The following is a 21,307-nucleotide window of genomic DNA, read 5'->3' on the forward strand; positions in this document are numbered from 1 at the left end:
TGTAGGTCTTGAGTGACAAAGTATTAGCAGAGTCACCAGTTATAGTTGATTTGCAGGAATCTGTGCTGCTGTGATAGAAGCCACTGCAGGGTAAAGTGGGGCCCAAATAAGTTGCCCATCCTACCTCCAGTCAACTTCACCTGAATTAACCCAGTCAGGATTCCAGGTTTGGAGAAGGCACCCAGGCATCTTGGCTTGAGGTCCTGGCAGCCCTACAGCATTCTGAAGAGGAGGTTCATCTAGCACAGTGATGGCGAACCTATGATAGGCGTGTCAGAGGTGACACGCGAACTCATTTTTTTTGGTTGATCTTTCTTTGTTAAATGGCATTTAAATATATAAAATAAATATCAAAAATATAAGTCTTTGTTTTACTATGGTTGCAAATATCAAAAAATTTCTATATGTGACACGGCACCAGAGTTAAGTTAGGGTTTTTTAAAATGCTGACATGCCAAGCTCAAAAGGTTCGCCATCACTGATCTAGCAGAACCTGATGGAACCAAATGTTTGCTCCTCTCCTTGAAGAACTGAGGTTTTGATTCAACCTTAAATTTCATTTGAAATAGTCCCTGCTGCTTAACAGTGAAGGAAAAGTACTTAAATTTTCACTGGATTGAAAGCAGCTTGACATGGCAATAGCTAATTATATTGAGCAGCGTTTGATAAAACAAGTGAAATTTAAAGCTAAACCAGAAGAGTGCTTTAAATTCAGTTAAGACAAACGTGGATTTGGAAGTGTTCTGTGCATTTTTTCATAATCAATACAGTGGAAAACAGTTCATCTGAAGAACAAAGGAAAGTAGATATTATGGACATATTATGAATGAAAAACTAACCTGCATCTGGCAAAGGTAACTTGTAAGACAATAAGAGAGACTCTGATCTCAGCTAGCCATACCTGAGTGTAAATTCTGAATCTGACCCTTAATAGTGTGTGTGTGACCTTGGGAGCATTATTTAACTTCTCTGCAATCCACATTCCTCAACTTTCTGTGCAAAGTGAGAAAATTATAAAGAATTCATACGTTGTTGAGGGATTAAATAGATGTTCAATAAATATCAATTCCCTTTTCTTTATTTGTATTGACAGTAATAGACTTAGCTGGTAACTAAGATAGTGGTGAAATGGGAGAATTGAAACACAATCTATAGAATTGCAATCCCTATCTTCTTTCACCCTCCCTCCAAAGATATTATAGAAACACTGACTAAATCACAAAACTAAATATCACATTTCATTATTTTGATTAAAATAGAATGTTTAGAATATAAAGAGGAGATGATAGGACCATGTGCTTTATATCACAAACCTCAGCAATACCCCTAAAAGAACTAGAATTGGCAATTTTCAAAGTTAAAAACTGTCACAGTCATTAGGAAGCCCAAGTATATATTGAATTTCTCATCTATGTCCTTTTCGCTTGGGGAAAATGTTAGGCATGAATTGATGTACTTCCCCCACACCTGCAGAAAGGTCATGATCCCATTACCATTCATCCTTGTCAGCATCACAGTTGCAAAAGTACCGAATGTCCAGGCAAATCTCATCCAGGCCACATTCACATTGCTGAACCCCGGGAGGAGCGCCTCCCCAGTAAGGGTGCCTTTCCTTTGATCGGCCCATCCACCAGGTAAAGGGAACTCCATCTGAAAGACAAAGTATTTCAAAACTCGGGTGAGCAAGCCAGAAATAACACATCAGGAGTCACAAACAGAGATAAAAATGTCATGAAGAATATGCATATCCTTCTTCTTTCTCTTCTCTTCTCTTCTCTTCTCTTCTCTTCTCTTCTCTTCTCTTCTCTTCTCTTCTCTTCTCTTCTCTTCTCTTCTCCTCTCCTCTCCTCTCCTCTCCTCTCCTCTCCTCTTCTCTTCTCTTCTCTTCTCTTCTCTTCTCTTCTCTTCTCTTCTCTTCTCTCCTCTCCTCTCCTCTCCTCTCCTCTCCTCTCCTCTCCTCTCCTCTCCTCTCCTTTCCTTCCTTCCTTCCTTCCTTCCTTCCTTCCTTCCTTCCTTCCTTCCTTCCTTCCCTCCTTCCTCTTTCTTTCCTTCTCTTTTTCTTTCTTATTTTGCTTGTATCTCTTCCTTTCTTTTTCTTTCTTCCTTTCTTTCTTTCTTTCTTTCTTCTTTCTCTCTCTCTCTCTCTCTCTCTCTCTCTCTATATATATATATATATATATATAGTCCTCAATATATGTAGGATAGATATCTATATCTATATACATTTGTACATATAAGCAATACAGAAAACATCTGCAGATTGTTTAGATGTTTATAGTAGGAACGGTGAGGTCACTAGTGGAGCTGAACCAGTTCCCAGAGGTGGCAGATCTCAGGCTGATAGAGAAGTGGGAGTGTTGAGCTATGGGAGGGTCTGTCCCTCAGAAGATAGAGGCAGGGAACCCAGGCTGGGCTCCACAGCCCAGAGCATTGGAGCCCAGACTTATAGTCCATTAAAGCATGAAAAGTGGCAGGGCTGCTGGTGGCAGCGGAATCTGGAAATGGCAGACCAGAGCAGGTCAGAGAAAAAGCTGCGGTTTGGTGTGTGTTTTTTTTTTTCTTTTTTCTCTCCAAACCTAGAGCACAGGAGTTTTCATTTGCAGCTACTCACCTGAGGCTTTGGTGCAGGGAGGGAGACACAGACTTGAGGTGCCTAAAGAGAGACTGGGGTGGGAAGCACTGCAGGGAGACATGGAACAGCAACAGCCAGAAGTCCTGCATTTGGTTATTTGTATGTGCCCAAATCAAAACAACCATTTTTTCTGAGAGGAGCTAACTATTCTCAATAGCCATAGGGCAGGAAAAGAAAAATTCCATTCTAGGTGATACCATGGAAGGGCTCCAGGGTGTGTCCACGGGACTTGCTCAGTCCTGATTGGCCAGATCCCAGCAGCAAGCTAACCTACTGTCAGAGCATCTGCCCCTGGTGGTCACTGCACTTCATAGTGAGAAGTTGAGCGGCCTTAGCATATCATTAGCATATCAAGCTTTGATTGGTTAACAGCCGACTGGCTGATGGGACACTTAGCATATTAGCCTTTTATTATATTGGATAGTAAGGGAAGTACTAGAATCATCAATCAGACAACAAAAATAAATATAAGCCATCTAAATTGGAAAAGAACAAGTAAAACTGTCATTGTTCAGAGATGACATGATATTGTACATAGAAAAGCCCAAAGACTCCAACAAAAAACTACTAGATTTAATGAATCTAGTAGCAGGATACAAACTAACACCCAGAAATTGATGGCATTTTTACACACCAATAATAAACTCTCAGAAAAAAAATAATAAATTCAATTTACCATTGCAACAAAAAAAATTAAGATACTTAGGAATAAACTTAACCAAGGAGGTAAGAGACCTGAACTCAGAAAACTACAGGATGTTGAAGAATGAGATAGAGGAAGATATAAACAAGTGGAAGAAAATACTGTGTTCATGGATTGGTAGAATCAACATCATTAAAATGGCCATACTACCCAACGCAACTTATATATTCAATGCAATCTTTATTAAAATACAAATGGCATATTTCCAGATATAGTATAAACACTCCAAAAATTTATATGGAACCCCAAAAGAACCTGGATATCCGCAGCAATCTTGAGAAAGAAGTACATAGTTGTAGGAATCACAATACAAGATATTAAATTATACTAAAAATTTACTATAATCAAAAGAGTCTTGTACTGGCACAAGAACAGACATATAGATCAATGGAACAGAGCAGAGACCCCAGAAATCAACCCAAGCCACTACACCCAATTAATATTTGACAAAGAAGGCAATAGCGCAAAATGGAGTAAAGACATTCTCTTCCATAAATGGTGTTGGGAAAATTGGACAGATATATAGGGAACTCAAACAACTTAACAAAATGAAGACAAAAAATCCAATGAATAAAAGGGCAAAGGACCGAAATAGACACTTCTCCAAATTGGACACATAGATGGCCAGGAGACATATGAAAAAATGCTCAAAGTCACTGATTATCAGAGAGATTCAAATTTAAACAACAATCAGGTATCACCTCACACCTGTCAGAATGGCTGTCATCAACAAATTAACAAATGACAAGTGCTGGTGAGAATGAGGACACAAGGGAACCCTAATAAGCTGCTGGCCATAGTCTGCATTCCCATTATAGAAAACAGTGTGGAGTTTCCTCAAATAATTAAACATGGAACTGCCATTTGACCCAGTGATTCCACTTCTAGGAATAGATCCTAAGAAATGAGAAACACCAATCAGAAAGGATATATGCACCCCTATGTTCATAGCAGCACAATTTACAACAGCTGAGATCCGGAAACAGCCCAAGTGCCCATCAGTAGATGAGTGGATAAGAAAGCTGTGGTACATTTGCACAATGGAATACTATGCAGCTATAAAAAATAAGGATCTCTTACCATTTGCAACAGTGTGTGTTATGTTAAGTGAAATAAGTCTGTCAGAGAAAAATAAGTATCACATGATCTCACTCATATGTAAAATCTAATGAACAAAATAAACTGATACAATAGATCCAGGCACATAAAACTGTGTTACAGACTGATGAATTTCAGGGGGAAGGTGGGATGAGGAAGTGGGGGAGAGATTAACCGAGGGTCTTATATGCATACTAGAGACCTGGTGCACGAATACATGCATGGGTGGGGTCCCTGGTCTGGCCAGCGATCGGGACCAGCCAGCTGGTGAGATGGACTAATAGAGGTTGGCTGGCTGCAGGAGGTTGGCTATGGGAGTGCACTGACCATGAGGGGGCAGCTCCTGCATTGAGCATCTGCCCCCTGGTGGTCAGTGCATCTTCATATGATTGGTCGTTCGGTCTACCAGTCATAATGCTCGTTTGGCATATATATATATATATATATATATATATATATACACATATATATATTCCATTCATGGACCCAGATAATAGTATGGGAAAGGCAGGTGCAGGAAGGACAGGTCAATTGGAAAAACATACAAGTAACAACAAAAACAAACAAAGGAGACATCTGTAATACTTTCAACAGTAAAGATTAATTTAAAAAATGAGATATAAAAAAAATTATGCTCCAAAAGAAAAAAAGAAACATATATTTGATTCTCATCCTTGTCAACTCCTTTCTTTGCATAATTTGGTCTATCAAAATATTTTGGTGTTTTTTTATGATTTCAAATACTTCTGTAATTAAAATTATTATTCACAAAATGATGATGTATCAAATCCACAAGTTTAGGTAGAGGTGGAGGCACTTAATATATAGAATTTTAGGCTGAATGGGGTTAGTTTGGTTCCCTTTAGAAATTGCTTATTTTGTTCCCATTGAGCATAAAACAGGCACTTAATATATGTTTATTTTTAAACATGAAAAAATATTAGGGTCAATTAATAATGATTTACCACTTTAAAGTAGAATAATGATATTGTCTGAGAATGCTACTGCATTGACATTTTGTCTATGCAAGATTTAATTTTTGTGCAATTGCTGATTTACAAACATATATTGGTCAAGTTTGTTATGTATGCAAGTAGCAACAACTTTCTCTGCTATTCCCATGGAAATCACTGAGGCTAGTAGGAAGTGCAATGACAACCTGGGGCTTCCAAGAGTCAGTAGGGCATGAGAACAAGATAAGGAAGGTACTATGAAAAGCAGAAGTATCCCAAGGGTGTGTAATCAGGGCAGATAGCCTGAAGGACTATATTCCTGACAAAATTTCACTTTTCTTTCAGCCTAAAATGTTTCAAACCCTTCTATTTTCTTTAAAGCTAGAATTACAGTTAGAGATATCTGTTAACCAGTGTCTTTTTTAAAGTATTATTCTAAATGTTGAATCTATGTTTCTTAGTTTCAAACAGCCATAAACCATGGAACACTTTCAAATGGATCCCTTTCTTTTTAAGTCTTAGCTCAGATAGGCCACCCTCAAGATGCCTTAGAGGGCTAATGGTTTATTTAGAGCATAAAGCTCTTTTAGGACTGAGGCAAGCTTAGGTAGCTCTTCTCAGCATGTTAATCCAGGCAACACAAGGCTAAAGCATTGTGTATATGAATATGTTTTCCCATGTTGGCTGTGGGTCCAAGAAATGGAAGGAATTTCTCCACCTCTCCCTCCTTCCAGCATTGCTCAGGACTCCTCCATAATCCAAAACCCAAATCACACAGTAACATTCAATGTCATCTTCTACTATTTTGAATAAATGCTAAACCAAGGTTGTAATCATATTAACATCATTACTAATGGCATGGATTCGCCAGATATGAGAGCAGGAGGGAGATTGCTAAATTTTCTCCTCAGATGTCCTGTCTTTGTGTTTTGTTTCCTGTGGAGTACTAGATAGAGCATAACAAACACAGAAACTGAAGACTTAAAGTGGGACACGTGTGCCTTAATTCATGACTCAACAGATGTAGGCAGGAGGATAATATATACCTAACAAATTTGGGTGCATTGTAGAAATCAAATTTATTTTCTCCTGACAATTACATATATACATAAATAATTTAATATACATATTATAAATATTCCTACAACAATATTTACTGAAGATCTATAATATTCCAGGAAATATTCTAGGTACTTGGGCTAAATCATTTAAACAAACCAATACAAATACACAAATAAAACATGCCCTCAAAAGAGTACATTGTAATTATAAACAGTAGACAATAATCCTATATAATAAAGAGGTAATATGCAAATTAATCCTCACACCCTCACAAGATGGCTGCCTACAACCAGGCTGGCAGGGAGGTTAGTGAAAGATGACCAAACAACTGAGCAGCAGGCTGTGTGGGGTGACCAGGCTGGCAGGGGGGCAGGGGCAGTTGGGGACAACCAGGCCAGCAGGGGGGCAGTTGGAAATGACCAGGCTGGCAGGGGAGGCAGTTAGGAGCGATCAGGCAGGCAGGCAGGTGAGCGATTAGGAGCCAGCAGTCCAGGATTGTGAGAGGGATGTCTGACTGCAGATTTAGGCCTAATTCCCAGGATCAGGCTTCAACTGGCAGTCGGATATCTTCCAAGGGGTCCCAGATTGGAGAGGGTGCAGGCTGGGCTGAGGGGACCCCCCACCCATGCATGAATTTTGTGCACCGGGCCTCTAGTACTTAAATAATTTAGTATTAAGAAAGAGATGAGCCAAAACCGGTTTGGCTCAGTGGATAGAGTGTCGGCCTGTGGACTGAGGGGTCCCGGGTTCGATTCCGGTCAAGGGCATGTGCCTGGGTTGCGGGCATCTCCCCAGTAGGAGATGTGCAGGAGGCAGCTGATCGATGTCTCTCTCTCATCGATGTTTCTAACTCTCTATCTCTCTCCCTTCCTCTCTGTAAAAAAAAAAATCAATAAAATATATTAAAAAAAAAAAAGAAAGAGATGAGTATGAAAACAATACATCAGGACAATTAACGTGTGTTGTACAGAAGGGTTTGCTATAATTTTAGAATGGTAAGGGTCGAATTCAATGAAAAAAATGAGTCAGCAAAACCTGAAGGCAGGGAGCAAGGCCCAACTGGCTGGCTATCTGAAGAAAGAGCTCATAGGTCAATGTAAAGGCCAAAGAGCAAATCAGGGAAATTCCTGAAAATCTACCACCAGTTTTTTAAAGATTAAATTTGTAGCAGTGACATTGGTTGATAACTATAACTTCCAGGTGTACACGCTTATATTTTGACATTCGTGCACTCTATTGCACTCTCCCCACTGACAGTCTGGTTTCTTCCTATTACCATGTGTTTGACTCCCTCTATTCACTTCAACCTGCCCCCTCCCTCTTTCCTGTCTGGTAACCACCATTCTGTTGTTTGTACCTATGAGTCTGGTATCTTGTTTGTTTTTTCATTTTCTTGTTACTTTTTGTTTTATATTTTACACTAGAGGCCCAGTGCATGAATTCATACATGGGTAGGGTCCAGCCGGCCTGGCCCCGATCAGGGTAGGTCGGGGTCAGGCCTGTGAGAAGGAGGAGATGGTGGGAGGTTGGCTGGCTGACCTGCCCCGATCAGGGCCCAATCAGGGTGGGACTGTCCAGGGGGGAGGGCCTGAGGGCTATTGGCCAGCGGGCCCCACCCCCAATTGGGTTGGGGGGCCAATTGGGGGTGGAGCTGGCTGGGGGTTGGGGCTGCAGGCCAATCTGGGTGGTGGAGGCTGATTGGGGGTGGGGTGGCCATAGGGAGGGGCTGTGGGTGGCAGGTCAGCTGGCCCAACTCCCAAATGGGGTAGGGGGAGGCCAATTGGGGGCCAGCAGCCAGGGTGAGGGGCCACGGGCAGTTGCCACCCAGCCCTGCCTTTGATTGGAGTAGAGGGGCTGATCAGGGGTAGAGCTGACTCGGGGGAGGGGTTACAGGTTGTTGGCAGGCTGGCCCTGCCCCTAATTGGAGTAGGGTGGCAATTGGGAGTAGGGCCAGCCTGGGGGAGAGGCTGTGGGAGGTGAGCCACCAGCCCCACCCATGATTGGGCTGGTTTGCTGGCCACAGTGGGCATCATAGAGACCGGTCATTCTGGTCATTACAGTGTTCATGTCGCTGGCTTTTTATATATAGACTAGAGGCCCAGTGCATGAAATTCTTGCACAGAGGGGGTGTTCCCTCAGCCCAGCCTGCACCCACTCCAATCAGGACAGCCGTCTCACAATCTGGGACCACTGGCTTCTAACCACTCACCTGCCTGCCTGCTCAATCACCCCTAACTGCCTCTGCTGGCCTGATCTCGCCCCCAACTTCCCTCCTCTTCCAGCCTGGTTGCCCCCAACTGCTGGCCTGATCGCCCATAACTGCCTCTGTCTGCCTGATCACCCCTAACTACCCTCCCCTGCTGGCCTGATCTCACCCCCAACTGCCCTCCTCTGCTGGCCAATTTTGTTCTGATTGGTCAGTTTCTATGCCAGTCAGTGTCAAAAGCTCCACCTCCTAGGCAGCCATTGGCTCCTTACATTCACCCAGATTTGGTTCTGATTGGTTAGTTTTTATGCCAGTCAGCATCTCTGGGTCTATCAACCAGGCCTAATCAGAAAGGTGTGGTTGATCAGCAGCCCTGGTGAAGGCCTGGAGAGAAATGGAGGTGCGGCTGTTGGCCTGGACAATAGAGAAAGAGAGGCAAGTTCTGATCAATGGATGCCACAGAGGCTACGGATAAGACCCTGCCCCTCTCTCTGCAGGCCTTTCTCTGGGCCTGATCTGCAGCCCCCTAGGAAGTCAGTGCTGGGTCGTGGCTCCTGCATCAGCCCCAGTCAGTGGTGGGTCAGCACAGCAACCCAGCACTGACTTCTTGTCTGGTCGAGCCTTAGGTTATGGAAAATAGCCCATAGGGTAGTGGGCATCATCACTATATCCAGTTGACCTCAGTCTCAGGGCACCACTCCTTGGTGACCTGTGCAAGCTCCAGAGGTTACCTCCTTTTACCAGCAGCCACCAGCCACTTTGTGCTAACAGAGGCATGTTAGCTGCCTCAGTGAAGTCCCACCTCTACCAGATTCCAATGCAATAGGGTGAGCATCTGGAGGTGGGATCACAATTTTTCAGCTTTGCCAATGTGTCAGTAATAGCCATTGTGAGACCATAGCTTTGCCTTTCTTCCAGTAATGGCCACCACAGGCAGCATTGATTCTCTGCAAATAATGACTGCCTCATGTATCGTTACCACTCTTCCAGGAATGGCCACTAAAACAGCTTTGTTTCTCTATAAGAAATGGCCACCATGAGTCATCTCTATGCCTACCACTGGATTTTGATGTAATGGGAGCTACTTTTTCAGGCAGGTCCATTGTTTCTGCCCTTTCCAGGCCACAGTGTGAGAGTTGCAGCAAGGCTACTACATTGCTACTGTGTCAGCTGGGACCATGCATGCTCTTAGTTGTGTAGGCAGCCACCATCTCTGTTCTTCCCCTTGTCCCTCCTTCCATGCTCATTCCTATGCTCTCACCTTTAGATGTAATGATGCTTCGATGTCTCAGATGTGTTTATGTGTTAAGCACAGGATCCTTTGTTGAATTATAGTTTTCTAGATTGTTTCAAATTAAAAGGGAGGTACAAAAGGTCTTCCCACTCTGTCATGATGCTGACACTACTTTACCTACAAGTTTTTAAATAGCTTTTTTTTTTTTAAATTTGAGGAAGTGCTAATAGTAAGTTTTAACAGAACAAAAAAGTGTAGGGGAAAAAAACAGGCAAAATTAAACTTATATTAATCAGGTTCTTGGTTACAAACTAAGATTTCACTCTAATAGTTTACAGATAAAGGTATTTATTAGGAACAAATCTGGTTGCTACAGACCATGGCAATTGAAGAAATGGGCATTAAGTTAAGGGGAAAACCTTGTTGCCAAACTGGCCTAATGAGGAAACCTTGCCTGGCTTACTGTCTAGGACATCACAGGTCAGGAGACCTGCTCAGCGGAAGCTGGTAAGATGCCTTCACCATAGCTACTTCTTTCTCAGGCCAGGAGTCGCTCACCCCACAGAAAGATGTTTCTGGGCACAAGCACAGGCAGAATGGAAGCTCCCTGCAGAGGCTGCTGCCCAGTGCTCACCTCCCAGTCAGAGCCCGACATGGGTGGTCAAAGGGGTGAAACAAATCACACCTGCATCCCAGTTGGAGGGAGATTGGGGATTTGAATTTTGATTTCACGTCAGAGGTTAGACTCACAATGAGCATTTTCACTAGCACAGAAAGGCTACTCAGAGGTCATGGGCAGGTGTGACTAAGATAAGTGGCTGCTGTGGAACTAAACAGAACGTGAGATCACTTGCTGGGATCAGGTCTTTCAACTTCTAAAATATCAACTTTCTGGACAAAATGGAATGATTAATTCAAATATCTACTTCATGTGAGGTTTCTGATAAACAGAGGAGTGTGTGTGCATGCCTGTGTGGTGTGTGTATGTGTGTGTGTGTGTGTGTGTGTGTGTGTGTGTGTGTGTTTGTGCTGGGGGTGGGAGAGACAACATTTTTGTGTTGAGAGCTAGGTGACCTCACGCAGAGCAGAATGGGGAAGCATTTTTGCATCCAGGGCTGCCTACACCTGGGGTTGATCAACAGTGAAGAAAACATCTGCACACTGCTTTGTGCTACTGGGCCCTGGGGCTCTGGGGTTTTAGAGGCCAGCCCCTGGCAGGGAAGAAGCGTTTCCATGCTCAGCCCAGCAGTGATGCCCACCACAAGAGAAGCAGGGCAAGAATGTGGGAGGACTGGTGCCCCAGGAAGACTCCACCAGGAGCTCTGCAGTAGACACTGAGGCTCAGAGAGGTGGTAAGACCCTCAGTAGGCAGGATGCTGGAAAGACCACTAAGAAATTGCATTAGTTTGCATTAATTCTATGCATTTGGTATTATTGTTCTGTGACCTCATGTATACAAACAAGGTTTGGGAAAATTCAGGTTACACATCTATATATATAAAGAGCCAGGGGCCATCGCAACAAACCGGACGGATGACCAAACAGGCTGAGTGGGGCAACAAGGCTGACAGGGGGGTTAGTGAGGGATGACCAAATGACGGGACAGCAGGCTGTGTGGGGTGACCAGGCCTGCAGGGAGGGCAGTGAGGGGTGACCAGGCTGGCAGAGGGGGGCAGTGAGGGGTGACCAGGATGGCAGAGGGGTGTAGTGAGGGGCGACCAGGCCAGCAGAGGGGGGCAGTTGGAGGCAACCAGGCTGGCAGAGGGGGATAGTGAGGGGTGACCAGGCTGGCAGAGGGGCAGTTGAGGGCAATCTGGCTGGCAGGAGGTCAGTAAGGGGCAACCAGGCCTGCAGGGGGCCAGTAAGGGGTGACCAGGCTGGCAGGGGGTCAGTTAGGGGTGACCATGCTGGCAGGGGGGCAGTTAGGGGCGACCAAGCAGGTGGGGGGTGGGCATTTGGGGGCAACCAGGTTGGCAGGGGGAGCAGTTAGGGGAGACCAGGCCGGCAGACAGAGGCAGTTAAGGGTGATCAGGCTGGCAGGGGGGCCAGAAGGGGTGATCAGGCAGGCAGGCAGGTGAGCAGTTAGGAGTCAGCTGTCCCAGATTGTGAGAAGGATGTCTGACTGCCATTTTAGGCTCAATCCCCAGGATCGGGCCTAAACAGGCAGTTGGACATCCCCTGAGGGGTCCTGGATTGGAGAGGGTGCAGGCTGGGCTGAGAGGACCACCCCTGTGCACGAATTTTGTGCACTGGGCCTCTAGTACAGTAAATAAATAAAAATATACCTTAAAAAGTATATAGCTTAGAGTCAATGACCTCTGTGTATGGCAATATGTGACAATGGGAAGGTGATAGCTTACCCTTTGCAAATACCGAAAATTATGCAAAGTGCAGTATGAAATATCACTGAGGGTGTGCACATCATAAGCAGTGTTGTATAGCAGTCTGCATATATTAGCCCATTTAATAATCACAACCATCCTACAAGGTAGTTAGTATATCCTTTACTTTACAGGTAGAGACCAAGGCAGAGAAGAATCCAGTAGCTTCTCAAGGCTGCACAACCAGAAAGTCCAGATTCAAGACTTGAACCCACATGTTCTTGCCCACGAGTCTCTGGGTTTAACCCCTATGTTATGCTGCTGTGCTCTGACATGTGGGAATGTAATTCATGGTGGAAAAACTTACAGCCTTTCCCCAAAATACATTTTAGGTGGATTTAAAGGACAAGAGGTAACTAAGAAAATTTCAAGTGGTAGATAATTTCTAATATTCTCTAAAGTAAAAATAATACAATAAATAAACATATTTAGCCTATTATATATCTACACACAACAATAATATCACAGCAGAATTTAATGTCAGCATTGTTCACTAGAACCCCAGAGAACGCCTCACTCCAGGATCCAAGGAGATAACCACAGCATGTTTGGTTTTATTGCAGACAACTTGCAAATTGAGAGGCAAAGCATATGCCCTGTAACTGGAATTCATTTTAAATGTTTATTGCTTTTCTGAGATTTTGCTCATAATTTTTATGCCCATCTACTAGGACCTGAATTGTTCCCCAAGTTTTAAAGTGGCTAAACCAATTAATTTTGTGGAAAAACAAATTAAAATAGAAAATTGTGCAGAATCATAATTTAACACACTTGGAATAGCAGACTACACAGGGTGTGTATCTTTATGTTTGTGCATAATGACTGTTACCAGAGAACTCCAAGGGTCATTTCAACATAACCAGGCTCTCTCCTTCCTAACCAGTGCAGAGAAGAATCCAAAGGCTATGTGCCTTTCTCCAGCCCTGGGCTCTGCACAGAAACATCTGGGTGTGTTTGCCCTCCACTTAGCTTGCCAGCCCATGACTATTCTAATGATCCTCAAGAAGATAATGCAACATAAACGAGAAAAAGAGTTCTCAAAACTGAGATAAAGAAAGCTAAAACAAACTGCATATTCTAGAGTATCTTATAAAGGGATTTTGAGTTTGGAGAGGAAGTGTGTGTGTGTGTGTGTGTGTGTGTGTGTGTGTGTATGTGTGTGTGTGTGTGTACAGAGAGAGAGAGAGAGAGAGAGAGAGAGAGAGAGGTGTGTGAAGGAGAAATAGCAATATACTCTTCCTCACTTTTGATCTCAGAGATTTGAGTCCATATTAACTCCTATATGAAGAGTTTTAGAAAAGAATATAAACATTACAGTGGTCAAATCTGGGAGCTTTGCTAATGAGTATACAAGCACACCATGTTGACCCTAAGTTCTCCTCCAGTGTGACATTCACATGATAGATATAGGGAGACAGTTCATGGAGAGAAAAACCACAGTGTCTTATAGAACACCTAACACTAAGCCCAAACTGTCTATGCTTAATTAAGCTATAATTTTCCTAATGTAAGAAAATTAGGAGACATCATGAAGCAGGGTAGCTGTACAATTTTATGGCTTAATCTCTACCAGATGTGAAACAATTCAAATTAGAGATCCCTCTATAATCTTGCAATATTCAAAGACTGATAATCTGGGAAACAGGAAGTGCAATGGCTTCCCAGAGATAACTCATAGCTACAGCCTCTTCCCATTGCTACAAACAGCACATGCATAATTCCAAACAAAACCAGACTGGAGCTGGAAAGTTCTGTAAATTAGGTAGAGATGATGCCACTATACTGAAGTTTCTTTATTTTATTTCGAAGTTTAGAAATTGTGTGATCATAGCCTTGGATTCTGGTCAACTCAATATGCCAACAAAAAGTTTTTTTGCCACTTCAAAATGTCTACATTGATCCATAATTATATATTACTAGAGGCCCAGTGCACGAATTCGTGCATGGGTGGGGTCCGGCCATCCCATCCCAATGGGGGCCAATCAGGGTGATAGGGGGGAGGGGCCATAGGCAGTTGGCCAGCTGATCTCACATCCTGGTTGAACTCCCAGTGGAACTCCCGGCCAACGGGACAATTTGCATATTAGCCTTTTATTATTTAGGATAGTGGTTAATGGCAGTAGCAAAGATCCCTGCCCCATTGATGTTAGATGTGATCTTGCTACTTGCTTTGCCTCTTAGAATGAGGATGAAAATGATAGGATGTAAGCTCAAAGTTTAGACAGTAAGGGGCATGCGTATTTCCACTTGCTCCCAGGGAACTTCTCTGACAAGACCAGGGGAACATGTCCCAGATAGCCTCAGTTTCTCTTGCTTGGGCTTCAGCATGTCCCATGAAGCACTTCCCTACTGGTCAGCCATGTACGCTCTGAATGCTGTGTGCCATGGAGCCCTTGCAACTGGTTGTATAGCATTCTGGTGGCAATACAGCAGTATTAGCAAGCAACTGCTTGAAAGAATGAGATTTCTCCACAGACTAAAGATATCCCACTTCATTGACTGAAGTTAAGCATTGGGGGCCTAAACACAACAGCAGAGAAAGACATCATAAAGGTTATAAGGCCAAAGGATTATAGGTAATTGCTGCAATCTGTCTCACTGCAGGATCAAAGTACAAACCATCAGACACTGGTTTAGTAAAGAAGACTCTGGCTGCGAAAGAAAGCATTTTGTACACTCTTTCTACCTAAATAGAATATCTTTCTAAGGAAATGTCTAGTCAGAAAGAAAAACAACCTCATCCATATCAGAAATAAAGGTAGATGTTCATCATAGTAATCTTGGTCTCATTGCGTCTGGTCAGGATCATTAAATAAAAACATAAGTATCATAGTGTGATTAAGAGCTCATCAATGACATTAGAAATTAACATTTTATAATGTTTTTATAGTATTCTCTTCTCCCTGCTTGTTTAATTGAAGTGAGCCCATAAAGGGGGGAGGGCAGAAAAGATTAATGGTACGCCTCTCCAACCAAATGATAAAAGTCACTTTGATGGGTCATTTAAAGCTAAACTAGACAAACCTCTCCAGAATGTACCATATGGACCCTTCGTGGTTAGGCAAAGAGAAAGACAAAATGATTAACTTAAATGATTTTATTTGCATTGTTTAAGTTTTCATGGGAGAATATGATAACATTTCGTATTTTGGTAGTATATTTTATTTGAAGAGCTGTAATAAAAATCCTAGAATGTTAAATGACTTGTTCAAAGTCATAGGATAACTGAGGGCAAATGTAGGCCCAAGGATCTGAACCTCTAGGCTACCACTGCATGGCTTGTATCCTCCAAACCCACCTGCACAGAAACTCACAGACTTTTTTACCTTTTAATGAGCTAAAAGCATATGGAGGTAATGTGAGTCTTGCAGGTGAAAATAACCAGTTAGGAAAAATGATCAGTTGCTATACATTTGTGGAAACTGATGATAATACTTGAACACTGCAGCATTGGCATGATATTTTTAGTTTGCCACAAAATTCCTCTGATATGGCAAACTTGAAGGCAGTGGTTTCCAGCACTGGAGCAATAAGAACAGAGGGAGATTCCCCTATCCACATCAAATTGTAATGGGGGAAAATTGTAATGGAGGAAGGAAACCAATGTGTTAAAGACACTGACACTTGGGGTGGGAACATAGCTATTACCATATCTATACTGATTAATATAGTGGAAAACAATGAAAAGTAACAGTTAGAAAATACCCAATGTATACACACAGTCTTAGAAATAGAGAATTGCAATGCATCTGGGTACTAAAGCTAATGTGTCTGTTTTCACTGATAACCCTAATTTTAAAAAGTCCAGCATTTACTGAGCATCTAAAATACCCCAGGCAGTTTTAAGCACTTTTTATATCATAGTTCACTCAGTTTCTGCCTAAGGAAAATACTTTCACCCCCTTTACAGATAAGGATACAAAGGCGTTGGGTAGAGGATAAATTACTGGTCAAAGGTACCTCAACAGGACTTGGCCAAAGCCACAATGATCTCTTGTAGGCGATTGCAACCGACTCGAAGGTAAAATGTTTGCCTCCACTATTTTCCATGCCCAAAAAGTTATTCTGAATTCTGACAGCAGCCGTTGGGGACTTATAAAGTCTGGATCAGATATTTTAGCTCTCTGATGGAAATCCTCGAGTATTACCCACAGCAACACAATCCAAATGCTCCACATGGCCCCTAAGACTCCTCTCTGCCTCATATCTGCCCTGCTCCTGCCCACTCCACAGCACTGACCTCCCACAGCCACTCACACATGCTCTTCTGTGTGTGCCACTTTCTGCCCAAATCCATATTCCCATGGGCTTTCACAGAGGCTGACTGTTTATATCATTGGGTCCTGAAATTCCATCTCACCTCTCCCCCACTGACCCTATTTAAAGGGATCTGAAGTCACTCCATTATTTTCTTAGCAATATTTACTATTACCTGAAACCGTGCATTTTTTTGGTATAACATGTTCCGTATATATTATCCCTCATTAGAATGAAAGCAAGGGCTTTTTAAGTCTTGTTCATGACTATGCACTCAGTATTTAGAATGTTCCTGGTTTGTTCTAGGAAGTAAATAGATATTTGCTAAATAAGCAAATGACTAAATGCCAAAAAGAAAGAGAAAGAAAGAAAGAAAGAAAGGAAGAAAGAAAGAAAGGAAGAAAGGAAGAAAGAAATAAAGAAAAAGAGATTTGCACAGAAGCATTTCCCACAGATGACATTAAAGAAAAGAACTTGTTACAGAAATAAATATGATTGTAATGCCATTAATCTCTATATAGGTATATTCATCTTTAGCATTTTGTGCCATAATTAGAAACATTATTTATTTTGTCATTTTAGTGAGTATCCCAGAGAAGGACATATCTGTGTGTGCTACTATAACTGTGGCATAAAGAGATCACCATACAGATATGTATTCACACACCAGTTCATTCGTGCATTTAACAAAATGACATAAAACACTTACAATGGACAAGATGATAGTCTCATTTGAGTATAAAAATACAAAACAGGTATGGGCCCTGCCATTGGGACGTTCATAATGTGGCAGATGAGAAAAAAAAAGGGTTAAACGTGACCTTTAATACAAGTTAGAATGAAATAAATTTGAAGTAGAATTTTAAGCAGCATGTAGAAATTAAAGAGGAAGGATGGCTCACATGTAGTGAAGAATATAGTTCAAGGGGGAAACTCTGAAGCTATTCTTATTTTGAATACATCCACCTCTGTTTCTGTTTTCCAACCAGTGAAGTAAAATTGGATATCTGTACTCTTTTCATTCAAAACAAGTTTCACATAATGCATTGCATTCTATCATTCCAGCAACTCTGAAGATTTTTGTTCTAATTTTATGGATAAATTAAAGCTAATAAAGGATTAGTAAGATTCCTAAGATCACACAGGTAGGAAGACTTTAATTTAGATCTCTTAGCTCCAACCCCAATAATAATTTTATTACATATATGAAACCTATAAAACCTAATCCTACGATAGATAAAAATAAAAGGGTACCATATGTCTTCAGAGCAACTTGTCTTAAGTCAAAATTGTAAATGTATACTTTAAATAATTATTTTATTAGTAAACTGCAGGGATTTACTGAGTATGCATCTCCAACTCTCTTTGGGATATTCCAAATTCTATTGTCTCCCCAATTATATATATTTTTTAATTTAACCAATGATCAAACAAACAAATATCTGCAAAAATAAATGTTCTGATATTACTATTGTTTGTAAAAAAGGCAAATGTGCCTGAACTCCTCTAACTTTGTTCAACATCCACCTAAGGGAGTGACAGGTTAAACATGTGACCAGAAAGCAATTGAAATTTCTCTAGAACCTTATACCAGTGCTTCTCAAAGTGTAATTTCTATCTGACTTCAATCAAAATAATCTTGTGTACTCATGAAAACAGGCGTTCACAGAGTTTTTCCCAGACAATCAGGAAGTGGAGCCCATGGTTCTCCATTTTTATTACACATTTTAAACCCATGATGCTGAAATGTTACACACTAAAATTTTGGAATCACTGGTTACAAGGTTTGAACCTTACTCAAAATATCCAAATATCTTCTTTTATATTTTTGAAGAACTCTTATTTAATGACACAGATTGCCAAGTACTAATAAGCTACTTAGTTTTAGCTTTCATTCCATTATCAAAACAACATGCATTCGGTTATATTAGTTCCAGTTGAAAAAAGATATAATGATAGGAGCAGATGAATAAAATACATAATGAAAATTAAGTTTAAATTGTAACAGAGAAGAAACTAACTGGAATATACCTTAACTAATTTCTTCTCTCTTGTCTTTGTGTGATGTAAATCCAGTTAGTGTGTGTGTGTTTTATCATCCTCACTGAGAATATGTTCTTCTTTGTTTTATCTTTCTTTCTTTTTTTTTTTTTTTTTTTTTTTTTGAGAGAGAGAAACATCAATGTGAGAGAGAAACAGAGATTGGTTGCCTTGCATACTTGCCCTGAACCAGGGATCAAACCTGAAACCTGGGTATGTGCCCCGACTGGGAATTGAAAGGCAACCTTTTCAGTATATGAGTCACTGCTCCAACCAACTGAGCCACCTGGCCGGGGCCAGTTAGTGTGCTGCCAATCATCCTAAAAGTTCCTCCAGAAAAGCAACTCCACAGTTATCCATCCTTCCCTAGCCCCCATTCTCATTCCATTTTAGTTCATTTTATTTAAAAAAATAATAATTTTCAATTACAGTTGACATATAATATTAAATTTGTTTTAAGAGTACAACATAGTGATTAGAAATGTATATATCTTTAACAAAATCTATGTCATATGCACTGAAAAGATTAGGGAGGTCCAATTTTCTTAATGTTTTTCTACTCTGACTCAAAAAAATAAAGTAAAAGAAAAACCAACAAGCAATCAAAAACAGTTGTCACCACCCACTCAGTACCTGTACCAAACAGCCCTCCTGTGCTCACTTTTCATTTCTTGATGGGAAGGTGATAAAGTTGCTTCTCTACCCATTCTAATTCCCCATTTGCCTTCTTATTTGTCTATCCACACATCCATCCATTTAGCTGTTTTTGGACACACACCATACTTCCATGCCTTTTCTTGCCTGAGTGCTCTTTTTAATTCCTCCCACCCACAATCCTTCCATGGCTCAGGCCATTGGAAATATTGAATAGTTCTTTGTTCACCATATATATTACATCTATTACTTACACAGAAATGCTGAAAAAGTCTAGACCCAGCTCTGCATCTTTTCCTGAGATTTTTGTTAGAGATGAGTGTTCCATCAGTATTTTCCAATACTTCTTCACAAAGTATGGTAAATACTTATTACTCACTAGAAGCCTGGTGCACAAAAATCGTGCACTCAGGGCAGGGCGGTCCCTTAGCCGGGCCTACACCCTCTCAGGGCCTAAGCCAGCAGTTGGACATCCTTAGCCCTGCTGCTGCAGAGATTGGAGAGGCTCCCACCACCACTGCTCACCAGCTGTGAGGCCAGGCCAGCACCAGGGAGCAGCTCTTGCATTAAGCGTCTGCCCCCTGGTGGTCAGTGTGTGTCGTAGTCACCAGTCATTCTGCCGTTAAGTCAATTTGCATATTAGCCTTTTATTATATAGGATTATCCTATACTAGAGGCCCGGTGCATGAAATTCATGCACTATGGGGGTTATCCCTCAGCCCAGCCTGCACCTTCTCCAATATGGGACCCCTCGGGGGATGTCCAACTGCCAGATCAGGCCTAAACCAGCAGTTGGACATCCCTCTCACAATCCAGGACTGCTGGCTCTTAACTGCTCACCTGCCTGCCTTCCTGATTGCCCCTAACCGCTCTGCCTGCCAGCCTGATCAAACTCTAACCACTCCCCTGCCAGCCTGATTGACACCTAACTGCTCACCTGCAGGCCCGATAGCCCCCAACTGCCCTCCCCTGCCTGCCTGGTCACCCCTAACTGCCCTCCCCTGCCAGCCATCTTGTGACAACATGGGAGTAGCCATCTTGTGATGACATGGGGGAGGCCATCTTGTGACCACATGGGGGTGACCATCTTGTGTGAGGGTGTGACAGTCAATTTGCATATTACCTCTTTATTATATAAGATATATGTACAAAAAATATACACACACAGGTATTCACACATATATATTCCCCAATAGCTTCTACTTTTATTATGTTAGGCACTAAGTAAATCAATAATTATGTATTAAATGTGAGAAAGGAGTAAATGTTAAATTATTAATAAAAATACCATTATGATCAATCTGTTAATAGTTCCATCTCTAAGTTCCTGTTACTATTTGTCAAGACAATAACTAACCCACCATGTTTTATAGCATAAATCTTCAGAAGATGTGAATGTTTATTGAGGGCATTCAATATATTCTATTCTTTAATCATCTAATAAAGTAATAAAGATTCTATGTAAATTGCAGAAGGTTAAACACACACACACACACACACACACACACCACATTTCCATGCCTTTTCTTGCCTTAGTGCTCTTTTTAATTTCTTCTCATTAGGGTTCTCTCTCTCTCTCTCTCTCTGTCTCTGTCTCTCTCTCTCCTTACTTTTTAACTTTCTTTCTTTCCATATTCCCTAATGCTTCCTTCTTCTACTTTATGTGCCCCCTCCTTTCCAAAAAGTGTTTTTATTTTTCGTGTTCCTTTTTCTCTACTCTATCCTTTGTTTTTGATCCACCTGCAATAACTTTTTAAGCACATAGAGACAATCATAGATAAAATGAGAAATGACCACAATTCTACCTATCATATCCTATCACTGATAGACTTTACCTGTTCATGGTTAATAGAAAATTTTTTAAAAAGGCAAGGAAAGAAAAAAAAGTCTACACTAATAATAGATAAATATGTAAATTGACCATACCTCCACGACACCCCAAACCAATCAGGAGGGAATATCCAAATTAGTGGGACAAAGATGGCGGCAGCCACAGAGCCAGCCAGAGTGGGTGGGAGGCTTGGGTGGCCCCTGGCTATGGAAGAAGCCAAGCTTCCTGCCCACCCTGGCCAGCTGTTGAAGGAGGG

The 21,307-nt window shown here is 41.7% G+C and overlaps 1 protein-coding gene across 3 annotated transcripts in view; it reads right to left on the bottom strand.

Moving 5' to 3' along the window:
* The window catches only part of CNTNAP5 (contactin associated protein family member 5), an 857,999-nt gene that overhangs the window by 177,861 nt on the left and 658,831 nt on the right, over positions 1 to 21,307 (bottom strand). For all 3 annotated transcript variants that reach the window (XM_070423164.1, XM_070423162.1, XM_070423163.1), the window contains exon 14: positions 1,494 to 1,650. In XM_070423164.1, coding sequence (XP_070279265.1) covers positions 1,494 to 1,650 — 157 coding nt within the window. The remainder of the gene's footprint in view (positions 1 to 1,493; positions 1,651 to 21,307) is intronic.

This window comes from Myotis yumanensis, unplaced genomic scaffold, assembly GCF_028538775.1.
Source record: "Myotis yumanensis isolate MYYU_CA2020_CCGP unplaced genomic scaffold, mMyoYum1.0.hap1 SCAF_8, whole genome shotgun sequence".
Lineage (NCBI taxonomy): Eukaryota > Metazoa > Chordata > Mammalia > Chiroptera > Vespertilionidae > Myotis > Myotis yumanensis.